The sequence below is a fragment of the Leucopleurus acutus genome, assembly GCF_964270905.1.
Source record: "Leucopleurus acutus genome assembly, chromosome: 1".
Taxonomy (NCBI): Eukaryota; Metazoa; Chordata; class Mammalia; order Artiodactyla; family Delphinidae; genus Leucopleurus; species Leucopleurus acutus.
This window is the reverse complement of record NC_139142.1, coordinates 38066633-38094204: the sequence shown is the minus strand read 5'-3', so window position 1 is coordinate 38094204 and position 27572 is coordinate 38066633. Positions and strand designations below refer to the sequence as shown.

Genomic DNA, 27572 nt, shown 5'->3' with positions numbered 1-27572 from the left:
TTAAATATAATATCTCCAAACCAAAAGTAGAGAGGTCAGTGAAGGCTTAGGAAGGTAGACCAGACAGCCAAGGTCCCAGGGTATCTAAGGGTGTCCAATTTTGGCAAGATGATATCAGTTACTTTAACAAATCAATAAACTCCTATATAAAACTATTACTAATACCTTGCATTTACACAGTGCATGACAGTTTTCAGGGAGCTTGCCCATCTCCATAATTGGTTGGCAGTGTTTCTGATCACCGTGCCAGTGCAATGGGGAAATACAGACTGATGCTTGACCAGCACTTTAGGACACCAACTCCCACTGGGGCTAGTGGTACAGGGGAGCTGGAGGTCTAGGAAGAATGGTGGAGAGAAATGTGGAAGAGAAGGCAGATGATAGGAAGAGCAGCCAGGACACTCAGTGTGTGTGCGTAGCAGCAATAGGGCAGGACCCCCCAGAGAATATTTTACATCATCTCTGGAACTGCTCTAGTGAACTTTGGAAAATTTACTCTGAGTGCAGTAAAGAAAACGGGAAGAACCGAGTCTCTCAAGTTAAAGCAGGGATGGAGGGGTGGGGGTCAATTTGTTCATTCATTTATTCCAATGTGCAGAGCACTTTAAGTGCCAGATTACAGTGAGGTGCAAAACCCTCACGGATCATCCGGTGTGGTGCCTGCCTGCTCACCTCCCCCACCCCTCTTCCAGTTCCAGGCTGACCCCTCAGAAATCTTCAACTCTCCAATGCAACTCAAAAACCACTGGACTCAGTGTTGTTTTGTGTTTTGAAAAAACTCCTCACGATAAACTTATTTAGGTTATGTTCCCAAGAAATTAAAATTAGTCTTGAAAATAAGGTTCAGTAAACGTGAAATCTGAAACACCAATAAATTATTCAAAGCTGTTAGTTTCTTAAAAATAATTTCACTTCCCTCCCCCTCCCAACAATTTATAATAATTTATCTCATTAGGAACTCAGTTCTGAATGTATAAAATAAGAAAGAAAAATGCTGTCTGAAAATTTAGAAAACAGAGATGCATTACCAAAACTCCCTAAATCAGATGTTATGCACTCACTTATAAATTTATGAACATTCTCATTACACAAAAGAAATCATGCAAACTACGAAAGAGCTTTTTGTTTCAATAAAGCAATTAAGTGCATTAATTGTTCGGTGTTACCACTTAAAGGCAGCACAATTAATTTGTCATTCTACTAATGCCTGTATGCTTTTGTGTGGCTCTCTATCTTTAGCTATCACAAAGCGCTTTCCCAAACATTTATTTTATTTTTATCCTTTGTTGTGGAGCTGCAAAACACGTTCTGTAGCAGACTAGAGAGGCTGACATTAGTTCAGAAACAAAAAATGGTCAAATGTGGCTCAGCATGTTTCGTAATTAAACACATTTGCAAGGACGTAGGGCTCCATTTTCACTCTCTTGCTACCAAAAATCTGCTCATTAATCCAAAGCAAATCAAAAATAGGATCTTAAAAACCTATCATTTCTATGAATAAATGGAAGATAAATTAAGCTTGTTCTTTAAAACACAGGAAAGTATGATTTCTGCTTTCATGACTTTGTGGATAGAATTTCAAAACCCTAACTAATATGTAGTGTCTGACAGACTATTAGTAAGGAGAAGAAAATGTTTGGCTCATACCTAGAAATTGAAAGCAGTGGAGAAAAGTTTAGAGACAATTCCAGCCTGGTCTGACCAAGTTTTGCGTCATCAACATCCTGGGAAATCTCCAAAAAGCCACATGATTTTTCATGACCACAAATGACTCTCTAGAGCCACACAGCTCTGGACACAGGAAGAGCAGACAACCAACCTGGGGAAAGCATCACACCAGAGAACCACACAGAAACAGCTCTGCACCGTCTCACTGGCTGTTCTCGAGGCTTTCAGTGAATCAGGGCTGACCTGTCCTTCAGTGTCTACCAGGCTGGTTATGACCTGATTTCAGGATGGGCAAGAACAGATTCTTTCACCTGTCAGCCTCCTGGGCTCAGATATGATGAATAAAATACATCTTAACTTGCCTCCTTTTGACAGAGACAGACACATAGGGGCTGGATTTTGAGTATTATGAGAATATCAACAATAATTTTTTGTGCTTAGAAGTTTAAAACAAAACATGTTCATTATGCATTCTTTCATCTGACCTCATAACAACACTATGACACACATAGGACTGTATGATTATATCTATAACCAAGGCTCTTTTTCTGGTTTATCCCAAGAGACAATGATGAAGAGGACATACATTCTGAGTTCCACCTTACATGAGTTCATTCAGGTACCTAAATTTTACTTCTTCCATATTCAACTTCATAAGGCAGTTTTTCTTTGATATCCCTGAGGTTTGGAGAGCAGGAAAAGGATTCTATTTCATTTTGTATCCTTTGGCCCAGATATCTATATTTATATCTATACCTATCTCTATTAGATAGATAGATAGATAGGCAGATAGATAAAAAAGATAGCCAGACAAAGATAAATATATCTCAGGTATTAAGGCACTGTGGACACATATAAATTTGTATTACATAGTAGATATACATAAATATGAAATTTGTCAAGTAAGTGTTTGATTAATAGATGAATAAAGACCTAGAAATTCTTTCTTTTCAGTTAAGCAAAGTGTAATGAGAAGAAAAACAAAAACAAAAACCACATTCTCAACACAATAAGGATGGGCTGACCTGGGTCTCTGGACAACATTTTTTTGGTTAACTTGAAGACCTAGCACCAAGAATAAGAGAGAGAATACCACATAAATTAGTCTGTGTTTAACTAAAAAACATATGCTTTCCTATCCCACTTCAAAACTAATTAAGGCACATATTCATTTTAAATCAAAAATAAACCGCAAAAGGTTTAAAACAAACTAATGTACGACATTAAACCATATGGGCTTTCTTTTGTGTAAACTGTTCATCTAAATGTTTCTTCTTCCTTTTTGAAAATTCTCCACAAGTACAGTTTTATTTTTTCCCCTGAGTACCATGATGAATATCCTTCAACATTAGTGTCAGCCTAAAATATATATTTATATATAATAAGACATATAATGTTACATAAGATATACATATAGATAATACAGATATTACATATTCATTCTACATCTCACAGGTAGAAGATAGAGAAATTAAAGTATTAACCAACCCCTCCATTGCCCCTGGCACATAAACCTGGTGTCTTTAAACGATTAAATTCTCAGTGAGTAGCCATTCTCTTTTGTCCCTATGTTATAGGGATGGTCCATAGTCTGGACCACATAGACACAGTGCAGCCTATAATCCTTGTAGACATAATTCTGGAATCTGAAGTTAGATTTCCAATTATGGATTTCCAGAGACTACGAATAATTGTTTAATGTTTTAGTGCTTTCTGACAAAATATTAAAGAAAGAAATGCCCATATTAAGAAAAATAAAATCTGGAAGAATCAGAGAAAAGACCTCACAGGTACTGACTTTTTTGTTGTTGCTAATGCATAAACCAGAGAAACAGATAAGCTCTTCTTGCCACTACAGGCTTACAAAGGCTTTAAAAATTACAAATGCTACATATTGATCAATACTGGATGAATGTTTCATAAATCCTGGAATACCATAGAGTAAACATTTCAAAATGTTTCAGGCAGGAAATATTGCAAGTGATTAGTACAGAGGAAAATAAGGGGGTGAGAGGAGAGAAAAGGATGCAAGGAAGGCAAGAAAGATAGGCTTGCCTCCGCAACCCAACCTTTAATTCTAGGAAGTTAAAGTAATTCAATGCAAAAGAGCCTGATAAGCTAGGAGTACATCTTCATAGCCGTTCTGATTTATGAAACTTTTAGATGCTCTTCAGCACAAAGTACTATGTTGGATTCAGCTAAAGAAGTTGCCAGTATTTCAAAGCCTAAATGGAGAGTTATTGCTATGCAGACAGTAAACTAGATTGTTAACTAGATTGTTAAGAGATCTAAAGTCCCCAAAGAACTAATGTTTGAAAAAATGCTGAGAATAAATAGTAGAAAGAAAGCAGAGCTCCACTATCTTAGTCTGTCTGCGTTGCCATAACAATATACCATAGACTGGGTGGCTTAAACAACAAAAATTTATTTTCTCATAGTTCTGGAGGCTGGTAGTTAAGGCTCCAGCATAGGGTTCTGGTAAGAGCTTTCTTCCTGGCTTCCAGCAGTCCGCCTTTTGCTGTGTCCTCATATGGTGGAGAAAGAGCTCTGTTGCCTCTTCCTTTTCTTATAAGGGCACAAGTTCTATCAGATCAGGGCTTCATGCTATGACTTCATTTAACTTCAATTAACCTTAATCATCTCCTTAAAGGCCTTATAGCCAACACAGTCACATGGGGGTTAGGGCTTCAACATATGTGTTTTGGGGAGAAACAATTCAGTTCATAGTACCTGCTTCTTGGGTTGGAGGTCAATGATGATGGATGACACAAAGGATACACAAGTCCTTGACCCCTGCTTGGCCTGTCCTCTACTTCAGGCAGAATGATATTCAGACTAGGGTATAGATTATAAAGAGCACTGCTAAGAGAAGACATAAACCCAACAGGAGACAAACTGACTAAAAAAGAAAGCAAAACATCAATAGCTCTAAAAGAGTTGATGTGTTCTGGCCCCATCAGATTTCATCCCAAGACACTGTGGAAAACTTGCCAAAGAGAAAACAGTGCTCTTGTCACAGATGTTTGAGGAAGAGAGAGATTCCATCAAGATCACCAGTGACCTCCAGACTGAAAAATTCAATGATCAATTCTCAGGTGTCGTCCTGTTTGACTTGTCAGTGGCACTTGCCATGGATACTCACTCATCTTTCCTTGCCCTCAGGACACTTTACTTCTAGATTTCTTCCTACCTCCAAAGCACCCTTTCCCATCTCTTTGCTGGATTCACCTTGTCTTACTGACCACTAAATATCTGAATGCCCCAGGGCTTAGTTCTTAGACCACTTCTCTAACTACATTCAATCCTGTGGAGTTCAACCAGTCTCACCCAGACTTTAAATATCAGCTCGATACCAACAATTCTCAAATGTGTATGTTTCCAGCCAGAATCTCTCCCCTGAAATCCAGACTTCTCACCCAACTGCCTATTAGACATCTTATATGTCTAACAAACATCCCAAACTTATATCTTGTCAAAATTTAACTCCTCATTCTACATCTCACTCCAAAAAACAAAAAACCTTTCTGCTTTCCCCATAATCATCTCCATCCCTACCTGTGCAGAGAACCAAAAACAAAAATAATTAACTTGGCATCCTCCTTAATTTCTCTCTTCCTTTTACAGCCCACATCAACAGATGAGTGGATAAAGAAGATGTGGAGATATATATATATATATATATATACACACACATATATACATATACATACACATACAATGGAATATTCACCATAAAGAAGAATGAAATCCTGCTATTTGCAGCAACATGGGTGGAGCTAGAGAATATTGTGCTTAGTGAAATAAGTCAGACAGAGAAAGACAAATACTGTAAGGTATCACTTACATGTGGAATCTAAAAAAAAAAAAAAAGAATATATATGCAAAACATAAACAGACTCACAGATATAGAAAACAAACCAGTGGTTACCAAAGGGGAGAGGGAAGGTGGGAGAAACAAATCAGGAGTCTGGGATTAAGAGTAGTTTATATAAACTACTATGTATAAAATAGAGAAACAATAAGGATGTATTATATAGCACAGGGGATTCTAGCCATCATCTTGTAATAACTTTTGATGGAGTATAATCTGCAAAAATACTGAATCACTATGCTGGCACACCTAAAGTTAATATAATATTGTAAATCAACTGTATTTTAATTTAAAAATGCACCATGTCTGATTTTCAAAATGTAACTAGGACCTACCCACTGCCCTCTATCTCCACTGCTACTATCTTTATCCAAGCCACCATCACCTCTCACTAAAATTACTGCAAGAATGTCCCTGAATTGTCTCTTCCATCCCTTGTCACCTAGAGTTAACTTTCAACACAGTGGCCAGAGTGATCCTGTTAAAATGCAAATTCATGTCATTGTCTGCTCAGAACACTCTTGAGGTTCCCGTCCACAAAATAACATAGTCTCCAGGGCTCTGAATGATCAGGTCCCATTACCTTTCTGACCTCATCCCACACCATTTTCTCCCTTCTTCATTCCAGAAATTCTGGCTACTTGATTTATAATGAGGACACAGCCTTTAATCATAATGCCTTTAAAGCTTACTTTTTACCACTAACCATGATGATTTTTATTAGTCAGGCTTCTCTTGATTAAAATTTATGTATTCAAAGTTCTATCTGACAACAGAAAAGCTCCACATAACACAATAGTGAAATATTTCATTTTTACTCCTGCTCAGCTGGTAGGCCTGTAGTCTGTAAACCTACTTAGGATTTCAGACTCAAGCCAAATATTTTAAAGGTAGTGCTCATATAACAATGTTCACAAGATAGAGCTTCACAGGAATCCCAGTGATTTTCACTGCAAAGCAGCTTTCATCAACGGCACATATGTTCCCATCCCACACTGACTGCCTCAGTGAAGTATTCCAACTGACAGTATTTCAGAGCAAATACAAACTGAGAAACACCAATAACAGGTTTATCAACAAAATCCAAACATCACTGTGCTGAATTCACTGTGGACTACAGAATGCTGTTTATTAAAGGCTGATAGAAGAGGAATTTAGCCCTGATTGACTTAAATTTAGGCCACAGTACTGAGAGTGGTTTTTCCTTTCACCCCTTTATTGCCAACCACTTCTAGTCCTAAGAGTATAACAGAATCCTGACTTTAAGAAACTGAATATATTTTGGTCTGGCTTCATCCATGATACTGATAAATTTTATGCCTCCCTTTAATTCTAAAGTATAAACCTACACGAAAAGGTTAGACCCACCCCCACCCAATTCAATCTAGCTAATGACAGAGTATTTGATCATTTTTACAGTGTCATTCTATATATTTAAGGGATTGGAAAAAGATGCTCTGCTGGAGATGGGCTTGAGCACTAAAGTAGTATAAGAGAAAGCTTGGCTCTAATGAATACAGGGGGAAAGAATGCCAGAGAGAATGACTGAGCAGAGATTGTCACAACAGCACAGGACTTCCAAAGATCAGGGACCATAGAGCATAGCTGAGAGGCCAAGCAGACAGTGGAGTAGACTTACAGGTTAAGTAGACAGATATTATAGCAGTGGACTTCTGATGGGTTTAGTACGGATGGGATATTCCCTACTAACCAAGTAGCTTTAGACAAATGGTAAATAGCAGTGAAAATTTTTAGATCAAGAGCTGTATAAATCTGGATAATAAACAAAGGAAAGAGAAGAACCAGCATAACTGAGAGAACCATGCAAAAAGACAGAAAGGCTCAGCCAATATGGTCAATATGGAGGATTGTCCACATGCATGTGCCTCTGCTTCTTCTCAAAACTCCACAAAATAAACAGTAAATGGATTCTTTAAACTGTGATGCTACAAGGACAAAGAAAATAGGAGAACACACAACAACAAAAACTTCTGAAACTGGAAAGCATAGGCCAAGTAGTAACTGACTTAGCAGACCCAAGAAAGCTGAATCTTAAACCAGCACAGGGAAAGCCAAGAACCAAACTGATCTGCAGTACAGAACCTCCAAATATCCCAGGAATTGCTACCACCAGATACTTCTGGAAGTGAGGGGGCAAAAGGGAGCTGAAAATGGAGGATTTGTTAAAAGTCTGTTGAAAAAGTAGATGGATATGCATCTCCCAGATGCCTTCTTAATTCCACAGAGCTGGGCAATTGTCCATTTCACACCTCAGCTGAAGACTAGGGAGAGTCTCAAGTAGGGGTAGCTACTGAAATCAGGGGGATTATTTGAAAGTGTACAAACTGAATGTCAACCCCCTAGCTTATTTCCACATTCAGCTCCCAGAAAGCTGGAAGCAAGGAATATCCAGACTAGAAATTGGAAAAATTCCTCTCTGGGAAAATGGGCGGCCCAACAGAAATGAAGTAAAAAATAGTGATGTTGAGTATTCCCCACAAAATGACCCAATCAGATCTCCCTACATTAACGCCACAGTCACAAATTCAGCCATAAAAAGCAAGTCAGGATTCCTAGACATCTGCATAAAGCCTCCTGCATGAGAAACAGAGACCAAAACCAACAAACCAAAACTCAACTCAAAGGAAACAGACACTATGTGAGCATAAGAAAACTGTATATAAACTCTCTTACATCCTCAGAGAGAAAAGAGGAGATTTTGAAGTTATGAAACAAAAACAGCATGTTTTAAGAAGGAACAAAGATAAAGCTCGAGAGCTCTTGGAAATTAACATAGGCTAGGAGAAAAAAAAATTCAACAGAAGGATTAGAAAATGAGCTTGAGGAAAACTTCTAGACCATAGAGTGAAAAAAAAAGACAAAATTACAGAAAATCATAGAAAGGGGATGAGAAAATTAGAAAATCAATCCAGAAGACTCGACTTCCAAACAGTAGGATAAGAAAAAGGAGGAACTGTCAAGAAAATAACTCAAGAAAATTTCCCAGGAGTGAAAAATAGGTATATCCAAATGATGAAACATGCCCATTGAGAATCTAGAAAAGTGGATGAAAACAGAACCAAAGAAAAAGACATCACCACAGTATTTCCTAATACTGGGTACCAAAAGATTTTAAAGGTTTCCAGAAAGTAAGAAGAGAGAAAAATATATTATTTACAAGCATCAAGATTTGAATCGATCTGACACCAAAAGCAAAAGCAATAAAAGCAAAAATAAGCAAGTGGGACTACAACAAAATAAAAATCTTCTGACCAGCAAAGGAAACCATCAACAAAATGAAAATACAACCTATTGAATGGGAGAAAATATTTGCAACTCAGATATCTTTTAAGGGGTTAATATTCAAAATATATAAAGAACTCATACAACTGCAAAAAAAAAAAATTCAATTTAAATATGGGGCAGAAGATCTGAATAGACATTTTTCCAAAGAAGACATACAAATGGCCAACAGGTACATGAAAAGATGCTCAACATCACTAATCATCAGGAAAATGCAAATTAAAAACACAATGAGATATCACCTCACACCAGTTAAAATGGCGATTACAAAGAAGTCAAGAAATAACAAGTGTTGGTGAGGATGTGGAGAAAAGAGAATCATTGTGTACTGTTGCTGGGAATGAAATTGGTGCAGCCACTATGGAAAACAGTACAAATATTCCTCAAAAAATTAAAAATAGAAGTACCAGATGATCTAGCCATTCCACTTCTGGGTGTTTATCTGAAGAAAATAAAAACACTAACTGGAAAAGATATATGCATCCCCATGTTCATTGTAGCATTATTTACAACAGCCAAGATATAGAAACAAAACTTAGTGCCCATCAATGGACAAATGGAGAAAGAAAATGTGGTATATAGATATATGTAATAGAATATTATTCAACCATGAAAAAATAAAATCCTGCCCCCCCCCAATAAAAACTGAAAAAAACCCTGAAAAAACCAAGCTCACAGATACAGATAATAGATTGGTTGGTGGCAGTTGTCAGAGACAGAGGGTAGGGGTGGGAGAACTGGGTGAAGGGAGTCAAAAGGTACAAACTTCTAGTTATAAAATAAGTCATGGTGATGTAATGTACAGTGTGATGACTATAATATCATATTGCATATTTGAAAGTTGCTAACAGAGAATATGTTAAAAGTTCTCATCACAAGAAATAAAATTTTTTGTAACTATGTAAGGTAATGGATGTTAACTAGACTAATTGTGATGATCATTTCACAATATATACAAATACCAAATCATTATGCTATATACCTGAAACTAATAAAAATGTTATAGGCCATTATACTTCAATCTAAAAAATAAAAAGACTTGACTGGAATCAGTCTTCTGAATAGTTCCATTCAAAATTCAAAGGAGGAATGACCCAAAATTCGGACATAAAATCATTTCTAACCTTTAAATCTCTACCTAGAAGAACTCTCAATTAAGTGTAAGGATAAATGAAAGCCATTTTAAAACATGTATAATCCTCCCCCCGCCCAAATATCTTTTATCTATCCTTTCTCTGAAGGCTAATATTGTAAGAGTTGTTTCTTGAAAACAGACAGAGAAAACAAGGAGTCCATAAAAGAGAAAGGCAAAGGGAATCCTGAAGATCATGGATGAAGGGAGGTATCAGGCTGAGAGCTGTGGATCAGACTCCAGAGATTAGGTCAGAATAGTCAGAAGGCTCCAAGAAAGGTGCCTCCAAAGACAAGATGTTGATCCCTACCTAATATGAGCATATTGAGAAAGAGCTACACAATACAGGAGACTTTGGAAGTGAAATAAAGAGAAGCACATGGAAAACTAAGAAAATAATTGGATGACCGTAATTACCCTGGGGAAAACCAAATGTGGCACGGGAACACACAACTCAGATAGAAATAGTGTTTGCAAGTCATAAAAATGAACACAGACTACTGATTCAATCAAATGCATGATCTAAATATACTGAGAAGACAGAAAATTGGAAATGTATATATGTGTACGAAGTGGTGGTTAAGGGACAGGGGGCATTTTCCAAAGATGTAAGTCAATAGCTAATGACTGAAACTGAAAATCCTCTCCAATAATCATGGTATTTAGAGGAAAAAAAGATAAATATTACCCCAAAAGTAAAAATATTTTAAAGTAGTCTCTGGGAAATGGGCAAAGGCGTGGAGAAAAGTAAACCTCTATTTTTCAAAATAAACCTTAGAAGTACTATTTGACTCTTTATGTGTATGTACTACTTTGATGTAAAAATTAAATTAAGAAAAAAAGAAAACAGGCAGATAATCTGAATTACCTTGCAAATTAAATTAAAAAGAAGCCAGGAACACCAGAGGTTCAGAAAATATTTGGGATTTCCGTCCCTTCCTCTGTGTGACTTGGGTTCTTTCTTGTTTATCTCAGCTGTCTTGTCTGGTGCTGTCATATTAACCAACTTCCATTACAATCACCTTTTTTTCCTCTGGGAATTTCTCTCTAATGACTAAACTAACAGAGTCACACAGCTATAGGAAGCCTCTCACCAAACATCAAAATCCAGTAAAATCTCTCTTTGGATGAATGGAAACACTTTCCATTATCTTAACTTGTTTTAAGATGCGTATTTCTCTAAAATACACTTATATGATTTTCTTTCTTTAGCAAACAAAAACCAAAAAATGATCATCTCTGCTTCTGACCTAAGTTGAAAGAGTCCTAACCTTATGTTGCCTCTATAGAACAGAATATTCAAACTTTATCATCAAATTCTGTCTATGGTACAAATGGTTGTTTCCAAATCACTTAAATTCCCAGGTGGTTTCCCTCTATAAGCAAAGAAAAGAAAGAGATTGGGAGTGTGGCAAATTCATTCACTTATGCCAGAAACTCACTTATGATTGAGGATGAGGAACACGTGAGATTGTGCGTGTATGTGTGTGCGCACACACACAAACATACATACACGCACACACAGTATTTTCGTCCCTCTAATCCCTTGCTCTTCCTAATGGCCCCTCTGCCATCCTCCCACTGAAACAGTGGCAGTCACTTTTCAAGGGAAGTGTAAATACAGCTGAGAACAAAGAAAGCAGCATAGCTTTGAATTTCAAATTAGACATTTTTCAATCCCATAGCCAAAACAATAATCTTGAAAGCATAGATTTCCTTTGCAAGTGCCAGGCCCCTGAGATAGCAAATGGCTTTTTTGTTGTTACTCTTATTGTGCTTTGTTTTTACTGTTAAATCTTAGCTCTTTTCCCGGAAAACATGGGGTCAGAGGAAGGGGCAGTGAAACCTAGGTGGGCAGAATGGAAAGAAATATAGGTGAAAAAAAGAAATCTAAAATAGGTTGAGAGGAAATCTGAAAACAACAGGGAAGTGTATCTTACTTCCTATCCAGAATTCTGGGACATGACAGACACAGAGTGACAGGTACAACCACAGGACAGATGCAGCATCAAAGGGCACTTTGAAAGGTAGAAAAGAGTAGGGGGGTGTGGGTCACAAACTAAGCTAGCTCTGTTACAGAAAACTGAAGTCAATCACATATTCATATATCTAAGTTTTATTGTATATCTATTTAAACCCAACACCAAAATCTCAGTTCTGGAGAACCAGTATGGTTTTGCTTTGCTCTTAATTTACAACTTTTCACATATGGAGTACCAAAATCCATTCATTCATTTCTAAAGAATTTGTTGAGCACCTACTATGTTCCTGTTACAACAGAGATACAGAGTTGAATCAAACAGACAAGCTCCCTGTCTTCCTGGCTCCCATTCTAGCTGGAGAGACAAGCAGTAAATATATAAAGAATCAAAAACTATAATTACAGACCATAATAAAGGGATAATGGGATATAAATAAAGGGCAGGGATACTTTAGACAGGCTTTGGAAGAAGGTTCTCATGGCAGGAAACCAGAGAAAGGGGGCATGAATCATCAATCCCTGATTATTTTCCCACCATAGAGGTAGGAAGAAAAAAACTATCCTTCTGGAAGAGTCTCTTCCCTCTTGGCACCATCACCTTAGCTCCTTTCCGCCCCTGCCTGCCAAGCAGCACCCCATGCTCCGAATGCTTTCTCCACCCTCCTTCGAAATCTCAGCATCTCTTTTCTCTTCATTGTGACAGTGAGCTAGTTTGTCAGCACAGCACATGTCTGTGCTGACATGCTGATGGGGGCTAGAGACTTCCACCGTTCAGAGAACAAAATGACGGTTTCACGGGGGCCTTCTGAAGGGAAGGACCCGCAAAGCAGGGATCATCAGGCAAAGTGATCAGGGATATATCTGAAAGATGGCTGGCTCCCTTAAATCACTCCTGGTAGGGAGACACTGCTCAGCCTATCAGGAGAGCTGCCCTTGATCTTTCAATAATTTGTTGCCAGTATCACAGTGTTCAATATTTAAGAGACAGACAGAGTATAATGATCCAACAAAGCAACAGAGAAGAAATAGCCAGAGCAGTGGGAGGGGAACCAGGGAGAGATAAACATCAAAGAAGCTGTGAAAGATGACATTAGTAGAGCCATTTAAAATAGAGCCAGAACAACCATTCCAGAGGAATAACTTTGTACGTCCCATTTTCTGTACCTCTGAACTGGACCAATCTGCCACCATTCCAAGAAGTAAGCAAAAGAAACCAGAATATCCTGTCTATTGAAAGGATTGATAAATGAACATTTACCTAGTGACTACGTCACCTGACCAATCAATGAAGTACAAATCTAGCTTTTCATCATCTTGTACCAATGAACACTTCTAAAAAACAACAACTTACCTCATCTTCCTTTCTTTCTCATGAGAGAAAACCCTGAGCCCCTCTCATATAATCAGAACACTATTTGGGTTTCTACCTATATCTGTATACGCTCAGTTGTAATTCTTTTATCCCAAATAAACACTTTGCCTCTTGAACTGGATTCTTGTTTTTTAGGTCGACAAAGCCAAGGGAGATGTCTCTATATGCATGAAAAGGTGTTTGTGAAATTTGGCAAATGTACTTTGAGAGGTGGTACAGGAGAAGAAGTCCACTTTCAATAGGTAGAAAATGGAGATAAGAAAGTAAAGACACATGCTTTAGGAAGCCTACTTAAAATGGGGAGAATTGGTAGATAGTCAATAGTTAAAGAGAGTGCAAAGTCAAGTGTTTTATTCACATACGTGTATTTTTTTTAGGATTGAAGAGACATGACCATGTTTATGGGCTGATGAGAAAGAGCCAGTAGAATGACAGAGAGATGGACAACACAGAAAAAAGAAGGGCAAAAAATTGGAGGAAATAAAATATCAAGAGACAAAGCATATCTATGTCCACACCCAAGACCACTTCACAGAACTCTGGGTTCATATATGTAACTGCCCATTAGACATGACAAATGACCATGCACAACTTAGCTTCACAGTTGTTTGTACCAAAAGCCTAAAAGTAGATGCTGACCTTCACTTTCTCTCATACCCTCACATTTTATTGGTCCTAACCATTTGTCCAGAATCTAATCAATTCTAACTACTACCACCGTCATCTCTCACCTTGACTATTATTAACCTGTCTGCCCTCTTGCATCCTTGTCCCCTTATAGCTCATTTTCCACGCAGCAGCCAGATTGATCTTTATAAAACATAAGACAAATCATACCACTCTTTGGCCCCAAACCTTCAAAAGTCCCCCCATCTGAGTCAGAAGAAAAGCCACTACCTTGGCCTGCGAGGTTTTGTGCATGTTGCCGGCCCCCTCCCTCTCACCCCCACCCCTCCTCTACCCTGCCTTTGTCAGAAGGGGGTCAGGAACGAAAGGAGTGCATGTTTGCTACAGTTGTCCTTTCTTTTTCAGAGAGATAAAAGGAGGGCCATCCGCTGAGATGGAGAAGGGTCATCATAGGTTTAGAGAAGTGGAAGGAAAACATTGCGAGTTGCATAAGAATAGCTGCTCAGCAAACGTGAGCAGGAGATGACCTAAAATAAGTAAAGATCCCTAAAGTTGTGAACCATGCATTTTAGTGGCACCTATTCACAGGGCTGTGTGGTTTATTCCAGCTTGTGCTCAGCAATCCTGGAACAGGAGCAAAAGAGGCAGGTAGATCCAGATTGGGAATTGTTTAGGGATGATGGAATCTAGAGAGTCAGTGTGAGTAATGGTGGGGAGAGGTGAAGGGAAGTGATGTTATTCTCAAGACTGGCCCTGCTAAGGGAAGGAGTTGGGGGAACACACCTATTATGAAGGTCCTTTGAGGCCTTTCCTAAGGAATCTGACAGGCAAGCACATACGCAGCTCAGTATAAGAAAAGTTCCCAATGTCTTGGCTTCCACCCCATAAGGCTCATTAAAAGAGTCAACACTAGACCTGTCTGCTTTGCTAAAGTCTAACCAGAGGCATGAATTTAAGTTTCCTTCCCTTACAGATTCATTTTAAATCTGTAAGTCTCCCAAATTAGACTTCACATATTAAGCCTTTTGGGGGTTGTTAAACATAAATTTGACTTTAAAGAAGAGAGGATCTAAAAGGTTAGTTCCAGAGCTATCTCCAGAGAGAATTTTTAAAAGCCTCCAATATTTCCAGAGAGTCAACCTGGATATAGTTCTCATCCCACAGAAATCTTCTTTCCTACACACGCAGCCCAAACCCAAGACCGTGAGCCTGGCACCTGAACTCCAAGGGAGGCCTACCTCAGTCACCACAATTTTTGTAAAAATTAAATAAGTAGGTTAGAAGCAGTCACTTGGGAACTAGTTGGCTTAGAAACTGCCCCAAAGAAAATCCCCTCTTGGAGCATTCCAAAGCAGTTCTTAAATCCATGCATAAAGGTCTTTGGGAATGATATTTATCTTAACATGTTCTAAATATATTCATCTATGGACTTGTTAGTCCTTCAACCTGTGGGAAAAAATCTAACTATTTTATCTCCAGCAAAATTTAAATCATATGTCCACTGATCCTTGATACTACTTATGTAAGGATCATGCAAGTCCCCAGTGCTCTCTGCGGCAGAGCACCACTTCTCCTACACAGTAAGAACCTGTCCCTGGCAATATACATTCACAGAAATCAAAACTAAATTTATTCTAAGGTCCCAAATCATCTTGTAGTCATCAGTAAATAAAATTCTCCCCTGACTAAAATGCCTGTTCTTAGAAAGTGGGATTTCATAAAAACTTCTCTCAAAGTCAGTTTTTTGTTTTCTATTTTGTAACATGAAAGGAAACTCCACGCATATATAATACACCTAATAATCTAATTTAAATATATTTTATTGAACTTGAAAGTTGATTCAGATAAAAGCAACACTGGTAGTGAAAAATACTGTACAAGCATAGTCTACCTGCACTAGGTTAACAGCTACTGACTAAAATTATTTTCCTTCACATAGAAAAAAAAAAAGACTTAGCGCTCATAAAGACAAATGCCCCTGTGGCTCTCTCCCTTCAACTATCCAATGAAACTACTCATGGAAGGTCACATGGCCTCCTAATTCCAGTCAGATCGCCCCTGATTCAATATCCATTGTCTTGCTGTTCCCCCTTACTTCTTCAAGTTCTCTCTCATTCTTTGTTAGCAACAAACCCTTCTTCTGGATCCATGCTTCTTTTTTACCCCTCTGGGTTCTCTTCCTAACCTCTCTGGCTCTCCTTCCTCCAGGGTCCACCCTTGGTCAGCTTCATTCTGACTCTATCTTGCATGCTCTTGACATCAATTCCTTTTTCTACAGTGTGATTTCTAAAGAGATTTCTCAGTGCCTCATGTCTCTGGAACCCAAAAGCCACACTTCTTACTTCTACCACTTCTAACCTCATGGACATCTCTAACAAATGACTTGAAGACCCCTCACACTCAACATGTCCAAAAAAGAACTGCACTCTTGCCCCAGTAATACCTGCCCCTTCTTTCTCATCTTAGAAAAGAGCTTTGTCTTTCACTCAGCTGAATTAGCCAGAAATCTACAAGTCCTTTTGAACTCTTCCTTCTACCATATCTCACTCATTCGTTTTATCACCATAACAACTTAAAACAATGTTTCAGCAACTTTACATACAATCTTTTACTGAGTATTTCAAATAACTCTGTAATGTAGGGACTATTATCTCTCTTTTACAGATGAGGGTTTAGATGACTGATGTAAATTCTTAATAAGTGATTAAAAAAAAAAAGATCGAACCTAGATTTGTCTGACTCCAAAGTCCATGGTCTTTTCACAGCCAATACTGTCTGTGCTAGACCATGGGAAACGATGGGTCATGCGCCAAATACCACCTGCTTAAAGCTTTACTGGAACACAGCTCTGCTCATTGGTTTGTGTACTGTCTATGGCTGCTTTAGCACCACAGCAGCACAATGAGTAGTTGCAGCAGAGACATTATGGCCCTTGAAACCTAAGACAGTTACAATCTGGCCCTTTACAGAAAAAAAAAAAAAAAAAAAAAGATTTTACCGATTCTAAGCCATACCATCATCCTCCCTATCCCTGCCACCTCATTTATGTCTTCCTAGATTACTGCCACAGCCCCCAATTTGCTTCTCTGCCCACAGCCTGTATCTCCTCCAATCTATCTTCTGCAATGAAGAATAAAATCCTTCTTCTTTAGCTCATAACCTTTAGGATAAAAGACAAACTCCTTCTCAAGCTATACAAAGCCTTTTGGCACCTTGGTTCCTTTCTTCCTCCCCATCCACATCTACTTTCTCTTCAAGCCAAAGTGAAATACACGGAGTGCAGCAGAAAAGGCCAACCCAGTTCATTCCTATGTTTTTTCACATGGGTTCTCTTTACCTAGAAAGTACCTAAATCCTGCCTCATTCACAGACTTGTTTTTGTATTCTGAGCTCAAGAGTCACTTTCTCCTAGAAACCTTCCTGGATTCCTCAGGCTGAGGCAGGTGAACTTGTTTATTCATTTGTTTATTCAACATATGTTTAATTAGCACAGCTACCAACTAGGCACAATACTTTGTGCTAAAAATACAATAAACAGGACAAGCAGAGACTCTGTTCTTACCAGCCTTACTCTTCAGCCCAAGTTCCTTATTCACCTGTTCAAAGTCTTAGCTCTTAGTTCAAAGTACAAAAAGAGATGAGATAAAGATAGAGATAGAGATGGAGAGGGAGAGGGAGATGGAGATGGAGAGATAGGGTCTGGGATGACGATGGGGACTGAGATGGGAATGGAGATGGGGTTGAAAAGAAGGAGAGAAGGAGAGGGAGAGAGGATTCAGTGATTTTTTTTTTGTCTGACACTCACCATACCGCTAACTTATTGAGGGCTAGGAAGTATCCAGGCTGTCTCCCTAATACCAGTAACTACCAGAACACCTGGCATAATGCTGAATGAATTCAATAATTTTGAGTAATACAGGGACACAAGGTAGTTCCAGAGACCAAATCCTTGCACAGAGGTGGGCTACTTAATAGGCGAATGAGAACATTTCCTGTTGTTTTCTGGGAAAACTCAAACTTTGTAGAATCTGAGAGGTTTTGTGAAAATGTGACTAGGCATAAAAAGAAATATGAGTATAAAAGAACATTCCTGCGAAAGATACAAGTTCTGTTTTGAATAAGAAACAGGGAGTAAAGTCCACTTCACAGTCTTTTTCAAACTACTGGACTGTACATCTGAAACTACTAAACCATAAAAAAAGGTGCCTATAACCCTGAACTTTGGGCTCCACGAAATATTTTTCTTCATGGGATACTCAGCTCATTAAAGAAAAGAGAAGAGAAAAAGAAGAAGTCTTTTTTACAAGCAGGGGTAAAGCAGATACAAAGAATTGACCCAGTTTCTAAAATAAACATTAAGCTTAAAGCTCTCTCCATCTGGTTAAAACTAAAACCAGAATTAAAAATCAGTATGTTCACACTCCATTTCCTACCTACACCACAATAGTGAGGGCAAGAAAAATTTTAACATATAACTTAATATTATACCTGTGTCACCTAAAGTTTCATGTTAAGATTTGTAAAGAAACTTTTTTTTAATTTTGGAAAAGTGTAACAACTCACTTTTAACCTGCCTAGATATCCATCCAGGCCAAATATCCTTCAGAGTCCCCACTGGGCACTCTCCCTGGGGTCTATTCCTATGCCCTGAGGCAAATGCCTTTCAGTCTTCCTAGCTTCTATATGGAAAAACACTGCTCTTTCCAAAAGTATAATTTTATTCTCCATAATATTCCCTGAAGTTCTTCCCTCTAAACTCTTTATTAAATATATTCCATATAAGACACATCTTATTCTCCATAAAACAAGATATGCACTGTATATGAAAAGCCCTAAAACTTTTAAGTGACACCCCTTCCTTTTCCATATTAACCTCATCTCCAATAACCAGTCCAATTCTAAGAACAGTGGCATAACTGTGCTAACCGAATTTTAGATATACAGAATGTTAGTACTGAAAGGAACCTTAAAAGTCATTTATCTCAAATCTGCATTTCACACTTGAAAAAATTAAAACCCAAAGAGATCCAAAAACCATCCAAGGTCACACAGCCCTTTGCTCCACCTTATTCTGTATTCTCCCAATCTCTGAGTCTCACCATCTTGTATTTATTTCCATTTCCTATGGAGGGGGTGAGGGCAATGCCCATAATCTCAGTTTGGCTTTTATCTGAGCCCCACAGAGAGTGCTAACTGAGCCCATGAACTGGAGAATATGATGTGTGGCATCAGTCTCCGATGTGTGATGCTGAGTGACCAGTGTGTAACTAAGTGCTCCCTGGTGGCTCTTAACCACCCACATGGAGATTCAAATTTCCTGTCATACACATCCCACTCCCCTGCTATTCTTCTAAATGTGCTAAACCATTTGCCAGTGAATTACAGAAAGTCCTTAGACTGTTTGAGCTGTCATGGATTACATCCTATTTAAAAACTGCAGATTAGCATTATTATAACTGGGTTTCTTCTCTACCAATTAAACCTCAGCAATTTTCATATTTGTAGTTTTTCATTTTGCTTTGCTTTACTTTTGAGGACTTAGTTTGGATGGCATCCTACCAGGACAAATTCTGAGTGTCATATACCATGTGAGGTAGGCTGCCTCAATTTAGCAACTAAGCAGACGACAATGGAAAGAGTGAAAAATGTTTTTAAATAAAATAAATACCCAAATACTTACAGTCCTTTGAAATATACTGTCTACATGTTTACTAATGTATTTAATATTTTATAGTATATTAAAACAAAACAAAGCAAACAAAAGCAAACTAATTTATGGTTGGACATGATTTATGGCAAAAAGTTATTCACATTTTTATTTTGTTTCTTTTTTTATAAAATTGTAGTGAAATATGCAAATGTAAAGTTTTTTATAATTGTTGGATTAAACTAAAATATTTTATGTGATTATTTAGTAACGAAGAAGGAGCTAAGCAATTGCTTTCTTGATAAATCCTCTTTAAAAGAGGATTCATAAAAATACATTAAGACAAAAAGGATAATCATATCAGAATATTCCAATTCATATTCCTTTGTTTTATAGCCATCAAAACAAATCATCAGTGTATGAAGGTGCTTTCTAAATAGAAGCAAAATCAGTCAGTCTGCTAATCTTTGGGAAAAAAAGAATGTTACTAGGGGCTCAATAATAAGATTATATAAATGAAATGGATTTGAAAATATTTCAGGAAGGCATCACTAAGTATTTACTGAGCAAATTAGCAGAGATTACCCACATCTTGATCTAAAAAATAAGGTAGGCTATTCTCCACAACTGCTGCAGAACTAAACTTCGAAAATGCTCTTTTTCACAAAAGCCCTTTAGTAGTGAATTTCGTGAATATCAGCAGAGTAGTCAGGTTCACTCAGAACCGCCTGTCCTGGGGTAGTAATGGCTGCTACCAGAACCAAGGAGTGCACTCAAGGCATAGAGCATGCCAAAACTAAGAGAAGACAAATTTGAGGTAAAAAACACATGGTGGTAGGCGTATGTAAGAAACACCCCTTCCAGATCTGGAATCTGAGCAGGAGGGTTCTCTACCTTGAGGGAATGTAGGAACAAAGGATATAAGCCTAAGAAGTCCCTAGACAGCAGGTAAGAGAAATACTCTGGGATCCTGCTGACATAGAAGGGATCAAGGGGAAACATAAGGTGACTGGGATTGAAGGGAGGGTCATAAACTTTGTTTGAAGATTTGTCTGATATCAACAAGGAGACCTTTGAGACTGTGGTCCAGGACAGAGCCTACATGCAATTTAGCATCAGGGGGCAATCTAACAGGGAAGAGCGAATTCTGACTCCACGTTGGTTCTGTTTCTTTAACTTTTACCTTTGCTTTTCATTGCTTTTCTTATCATAATCACTACCTACAGCTGTAAGTATACATAATGGCCTGCCACAGGGAACCCTGACCCTCTGCCTGACAAACTAAAAGGACTTTGTTCAGCTCACAGAGAGACATTCTGACCCTGCCCACCTGTGAATGGCTGCAGAAAAGAAGAAATTAACACATCCCCTCCCTGATGCAGGCCAAGCAAGAAGATTTTGCAAGACAAATGGCCTTTTTACTTTTCTTCCTCAACTCTTCCCCTCTCTGTTCTATAAAAGAAACTGGCATCCAGACCCCATAAGATGTTTTTTTTGGGTACACTAGTCCGCCATCTTCTCGGTCTGCCGTCTTTCCTTGCCTCAACACCTCGTTTACTGATTTATTGGCCTGTCTCGCGGTGAACAGAGCGAGCTTGGACTCAGTAACAGAAAGAACCGAGGAGTCTCAGAGGAAAGGCCATTAAAGAAAGAGGAGGGCTCAGAAAATCTCTAGTAACTGGAATTGCTGCCACTGAAATTTTTAAATTTTGCTGGAAGGCACAAAAATTTCAGATGACTTTCTCCAGAAAAATGAAGCTATCATTTACAAGCTGTGATTACTTTCTCAACAGAAAATAGGCACTTGGTATCTCCAACAACTTTTTGACAAAACATCTTTCTCAGTTATTGAGTTATAAGGTTACAAGTGGTGCTTCTCAAATAGCCAGCACAGATTGACTGGATCCTAGCACAGCTGAAAGCATAAACCAGTTTTCTATCTCCCTCTTCCCTTACTCCCCTTCTCCATCACACACACACACACACACACACACACACACACACACAGCAGGGCTCTATGGGGCTCCCAGGCACAGAGGCCTTTTTGTCCCCCGTTTCTTATAGGCAAGACTCCAGCCTCCATGACCTTCCCTGAGTTCCAAAGGGCAGATTTGAACAGTTGCAGCCAGGAAACCACCTGAGGCAAGATTAAAGGGACCAGAGAAGCTCATCAAGATTAGGAGAGTGACCACCTGAGACCCTGCACACACCCTCATCTTGTCAGCAAACCCACCCTTTTGAAACTGCAGAAGAAAGAAGAATGCAGGACTGTTACCACCTTGATCCTTATCACATACCCCTGACCATGAGCCCTGACTATAAGACCTCTCCCTATTCCCCAGGGAGCGGGGCACAGTTCTTGAGGTGCTACCCTGATGTGTTCCCCTCTTTGTCTGGCAAAGAATAAAGCCAGACAGTTCTTTCTCCTCCAAAACTCTGTCTCTGTATCTCATTTTGGCATCAGTGTACAGGGAGCCAAGATTTTGGCAACACTATCTCAGGAAAAAAATCATACTAGGATCACAAACAGCTGAAATGGCCACATTTGGTTGATATTTTGTGCATGTCTGTCTAATTAGTTTGGAATTGTGGGAAGTTACTGCAACACTTCATGGGTCTTAACAGTTTTCTATCAGCTTCTTGGGTTGTTGCAAAGGAAATATTCCATGAAATTACTAAGGACCCAAGAACTAAGAAGGAAATTAAAAGGCATCTCCTTGGAACACTCTGGCTATAGAAGCTGGATTTGTTCAGAGGCATAAAAAGAAAACCGAATTCGACAGGTAAAAGATGTCAGATATTGGTTTATTCAGGTGTTGAAAGGAGATAGCAGAAACTCAGGAAGAAAAGCATCCACTTTATGACCAGAACTTCATCTTGAAATTAAGACAGGAACTGACGAAGAGAGGAGAAAGAAATTTTGATATAGCAATATAATTAGCCATACATGAAGTAGAGAAGAATGGGACCAACTCTGAACTAAATGAAGTTTTGAAAACTCAACTGAATCTATGTGAAAATTTCCAATGTAGGTAAATTCAGAACGTAGATGGTAAAAAAAAAAAAAAAAAAAAATTGGTGGGAGAAAGGGTTGTTGGTGCTTCTAATGACTAGCCTCTCAGAACTTATTATCAGGCCTCATGAAAGACAAGATTGGGGCAATCCAGCTGAAGAAGCTGCTACACTACCACAGGCAGACAATACAGGTGAGCTCACCAGGGCTTCCACAAAGGAGTCATGGCTAAAATTCAAAAAGTGTGCATTTTTCGGCATGTATATTCATCAGAGACCTAACTGGGGTGGATTCAATGACAGGAGATTCTTATTATAATCATCAGGGACATATTCAACTTCATTCATTCATACAACAAATTTAGATTGAGCATGGCATTAAGAATTATTTAGAAGTTGAGTATATAGAGGCAAAAAAGGTAGACAAAGGCCCTAGTGTCATGGAACTTACATTCTGAAGAAAAGAAAAACAGAGTAAACATGGCTTCAGGTCTTGGTAGATACAATGAAGAAAAAGATTAAAGGGAAGAGAATAAGAGTGATTGGCATTGTGGTGGTTTTTTATAGGAGGGTGGCATTGAGTAGAATTTCTAAAGAAGTGGTTTGAATGGAGTATTTTGAAGGTAAAGCCAATAAACTTGTTATGAATAGACGTAATACAGGAGAAAAACAGGAAACTAGGATGATTCCCAAGTTTTGGGGCCTGAGAAACAAAGTAAATAATGGTGTCCTTCAACTCTACATAGATTTTATTTTTCTGTTATTCTCTTGTTGAAAATCAAACTACACTAGTATGTCTACTCTGCAAAATAGTTTGACAATTTCTTTAAAAAAATAAATAGACACTATATGTCCCAGAAATCTCTTTTCTGGGTATTTATCCCAGAGAACTAAAAACTTATGTCCAAACAAAAAACTACACAAACGTGCATGGAAGTTTCATAGTAATAGCCAAAAATTAGAAAGAATCAAAATATCCTTCAATAGATGAATGATTAAACAGCAGTATATCCAAACCATGGAATACTACTCAGGAATAAGAAGGAACAAACTATTAATACACTCAACAACTCAGATGGATCTCAAGGGACTTATGCTGAGTGGAAAAGGCCAATTTCAAAAAATCACATTTTGCATGATTCCATTTATATAGCATTTTCAAAATTACAAAATTATATAGATAAAGAACAGATCAGTAGTTGCCAGGGTTAGGGAGGCTTGGGGGAAGCCCATGAGTGTGACATGAGGGAGATCTCTGTGGTAATGGATCAATTCTGTGTCTTGATTTCAATGGTGGTTACAGAATCTACACATGTGATAAAACAACACAGAACCATATACACACATGGTACCAATGCCAATGTTGATCTTGTACTAGAGTCATTTAAGATATAACTATTGGAGGAAACTAAGGGAAGGGCACAAAGGCCCTCACTATACTGTCTTTACAACTTCCAGTGAATCTGTAATTCAAAATAATTTTTTTAATCTAATTATGCTCAAGTATAAGGCAAAATGCATTATATAAATATTACAAGTAGTACAGTAATAAATACTATATCTGACAAAACGTTGTTTTCTGAATTTATAAAGCACCATTTTTGCCAATACATCTTACCACTTTCAGTGTGTAGGCAGTAGTTTAATTAAGAGATCATCAAGATCTCTTTGTAAGAACATTTTCCTCCTAAAAGCCTCTGGAGGAAACAGCACTTGGAATTCTCACTCTCCCTCTGTTACTTTTAAGCAGTGAAGAGAACCTGTGTGTTCTTGTTTCTGTACCTGTACAAAGGAGTACAGAAGGCTAAACAACTGTTAACGTTGGTGACCAATAGCCTGCAGACATTATGAACTCTGAAAAGTACCTTGTTTAGACCCAAGATACTGACCTTTCACAAGTCAGCCGACATTCCTGGACTCTAACATTTTTCCCATTAGTGTCATAATATAAAATTCTATAATGTGGAATCTCAAAAAGGATGGCTTGGACCAAAAACCAATTACCATGACCCAGAGGCTTAAAAGGTGCTAATAACACTAATCATAACTCCAGTCCTGGGACTTCCCTGGTGATCCAGTGGTTAAGAATCCGGCTTCAATGCAGGGGACACAGGTTTGATCCCTGGTCGGGAAACTAAGAGGCCACATGCCGCTGGACAACTAAGATCCCACATGCCACGGGGCAACTAAGCCCGCGCACTGCAACTACTGAGCCCGTACGCTCTGGAGCCCATGCACCACAACTAGAGAGAAGCCTGCACACCACAACTAGAAAAGCCCGCGTGCCGCAACAAAAGATCCCGTGTGGGGGTTCCCTGGTGGCACAGTGGTTGGGAGTCTGCCTGCAGATGCGGGGGACACGGGTTCGTGCCCCGGTCCAGGAGGGTCCCACGTGCCGCGGAGGGGCTGGGCCCGTGAGCCATGGCCACTGAGCCTGCGCGTCCGGAGCCTGTGCTCCACAACGGGAGAGGCCACAACAGTGAGAGGCCCAAGTACCGCAAAAAACAAACAAACAAACAAACAAAAAACGCCAGTCCTAAGGTTACTCTAGGTCTCAGAACTAGGCTTGGATAAATCATCAAAGTCAACGTGAGGGTGTGTATGGTGATGAAGTCCCCCTCAAAAAACTCCTTTTTCAACATTTTCTTTTGTATGTATTTCCTTAATTCTGATCTTCTGTATCATCCAGTCTCAGTCTGAGTTTAGAATACTTGGTTCTTCACTCCTGTAGAGAGAATTTTACTCCCAAGATCATCATCAAGACATTTAGTACTCAGGTCTGTATGCTACATCCTAGACACTTTTGTCATTGCTGAATAAGCTTACATTTACTAATACTTTCATTCTCTCAGACCAGAATATATTCCAGCTAGAATTTTGTAATGGAGACTAGACTTATAAACTCTTTGCCTAGTCTTAATTGTAAAAGCCTACATAAAACTAATTATTAAATAAAACATTTTCTAAACAGGGTATCTCATATCAGATCCTGTCTACTTTTTCAGAATTTTATGCATTGCCCACAAAACCTATGGAATATGCCAGATGCTGCCTTTCTAGATATTGGTCTCCTTTTGGAGATAGCTCTGCCAGGTACAATGCTATGAACAGAATTATATCAAAGAGTTCCCATTCTAATTTTTGTATCAGTCCATTCATACTGCTTTTCATGTGCTAAAACATTCTAAAAAGTAAAATATATTATTTTGCCTTTTTATTTTCTAAGGCTGAATAAAAATTAAACCAATGTAAATGACATGAATTAAACATTTTTCTGAAGACAAAGTAGTTTCATTTACTCCTGTCAGAGACTGGAGCCTGGAGAGCTATCAACAACAATAATTTTTTTAAAAAAAGAAAAGAAAAGATACTTACAGCCAACCATCATCATGGCCACGGAAAACATCTTTTCCACATCTGTGGTAGGAGCTATGTTTCCAAATCCTATGGTTGTAAGGCTTGTCATGGTAAAGTAGAGAGAGGACACATACAGTGAATCCTTGCTGGGTCCTCCTTCCCATATCCCTGCACTGGTATTGTATCGATACGGAGTCCCAATGCTCAAGGCCAGCTGGTAGAGCCAACTGTCTATCTGGATGGTGTTTGTGACTTCATCGATGACCTCATAGTCCCCAATGCTGTACCATATGCAGGCCAGCCAGTGAGCAACTAGTCCAAACACACACACCAGGAGCACAAGGACCGCTGCTCCATACTCTAGGTAATGGTCCAGTTTCCTGGCAACACGGCCCAGTCGCAAGAGACGCACCACTTTTAAAGAACTGAAGAGACTGCTGATTCCCTGAATTAAAAAAAAAAAAGAAATGACACAACGCTTTCAGAAAAGAAAAGGCTAAGGAAAACAATACAGTGGTTCACCTTAATGAACTCAATCACCATTTATATACTCAGAACATACACATACTACAGCTCCCACTTTAAGTCAACAACAACAACAAAAAGCTGAAGTGATAAAGAAACTTTTTAAATGCAGATTCCTTCCCACCAGGAAAAAAGATATTTGTAGATTATTAGATAAAACTTTTCATTAGGTAAGGAAGACGGAGTTTATTTTCATAAGTGGAGTATAAACAGCACAGAGAAAAACCAAAGGAGAAAATAGCTCAAATGCAATATACTCAGAGTATAGAAATAGGGTGATGAATTTAGACCTTTTATTTCTTCTTCCTACAAAATTTTTCCTGTACTCTAAAAGATTTAATTTTATTTCTTTATAAATGCTATGAACAGCAAAACTTCTGAAAAAGGAATCCTAGTTTTACTGTCAAGCAAACAGGAAATACTTCTGTGTATATTAGAATGAGCAAATGCCATTATTTCCACCACCTCCTGCCACAGTTATGATAAGCACTAAATTTGTAGAGCTGTGAAAAAGTGAAGAGTTGAACCTAGAATGGGAACATACCTGCAAAACTCTATCATCTTCTGGCAAGTCATTGAAAAGAATACTTTAAGGTAATGGCAGCAAGAAAATTCATATTTTGTTAAGAAGCTTAAAACATCAAATATAGGGCTTCCCTGGTGGCGCAGTGGTTGAGAGTCCGCCTGCCGATGCAGGGGACACGGGTTCGTGCCCCGGTCCGGGAAGATCCCACATGCCGCGGAGCGGCTGGGCCCGTGAGCCATGGCCGCTGAGCCTGCGCGTCCGGAGCCTGTGCTCCGCAACAGGAGAGGCCACAACAGTGAGAGGCCCGCATACAGCAAAAAAAAAAAAAATCAAATATAGCATTATCCAAATGGAAACATAGCATAGACTTTATTCAATCAGTGAAGTTCTCAAAGTTACTTTTTGAGGAAGCATGTGATAAGCCACCCAGGTAGAGAGGGTAAAGCCATTCCTGGTACATGAGGGAAAGACAAAGCAGTGACCCAGGACCCTCTCATCTGATCATCACCTCCAAGTCTCACAGAGTCCATGACTTCCTTACTGCTAATTCT

At 38.7% G+C, this 27572-nt stretch overlaps 1 protein-coding gene across 1 annotated transcript in view; it reads right to left on the bottom strand.

Moving 5' to 3' along the window:
• KCNH5 (potassium voltage-gated channel subfamily H member 5) overlaps positions 1–27572 on the bottom strand; it is a gene marked incomplete at both ends in the record, with an annotated part of 335605 nt that overhangs the window by 215837 nt on the left and 92196 nt on the right. Inside the window, one exon of the mRNA XM_082840811.1 lies at positions 25989–26415. Within this exon, the coding sequence (XP_082696937.1) occupies positions 25989–26415 (427 nt within the window). The remainder of the gene's footprint in view (positions 1–25988; positions 26416–27572) is intronic.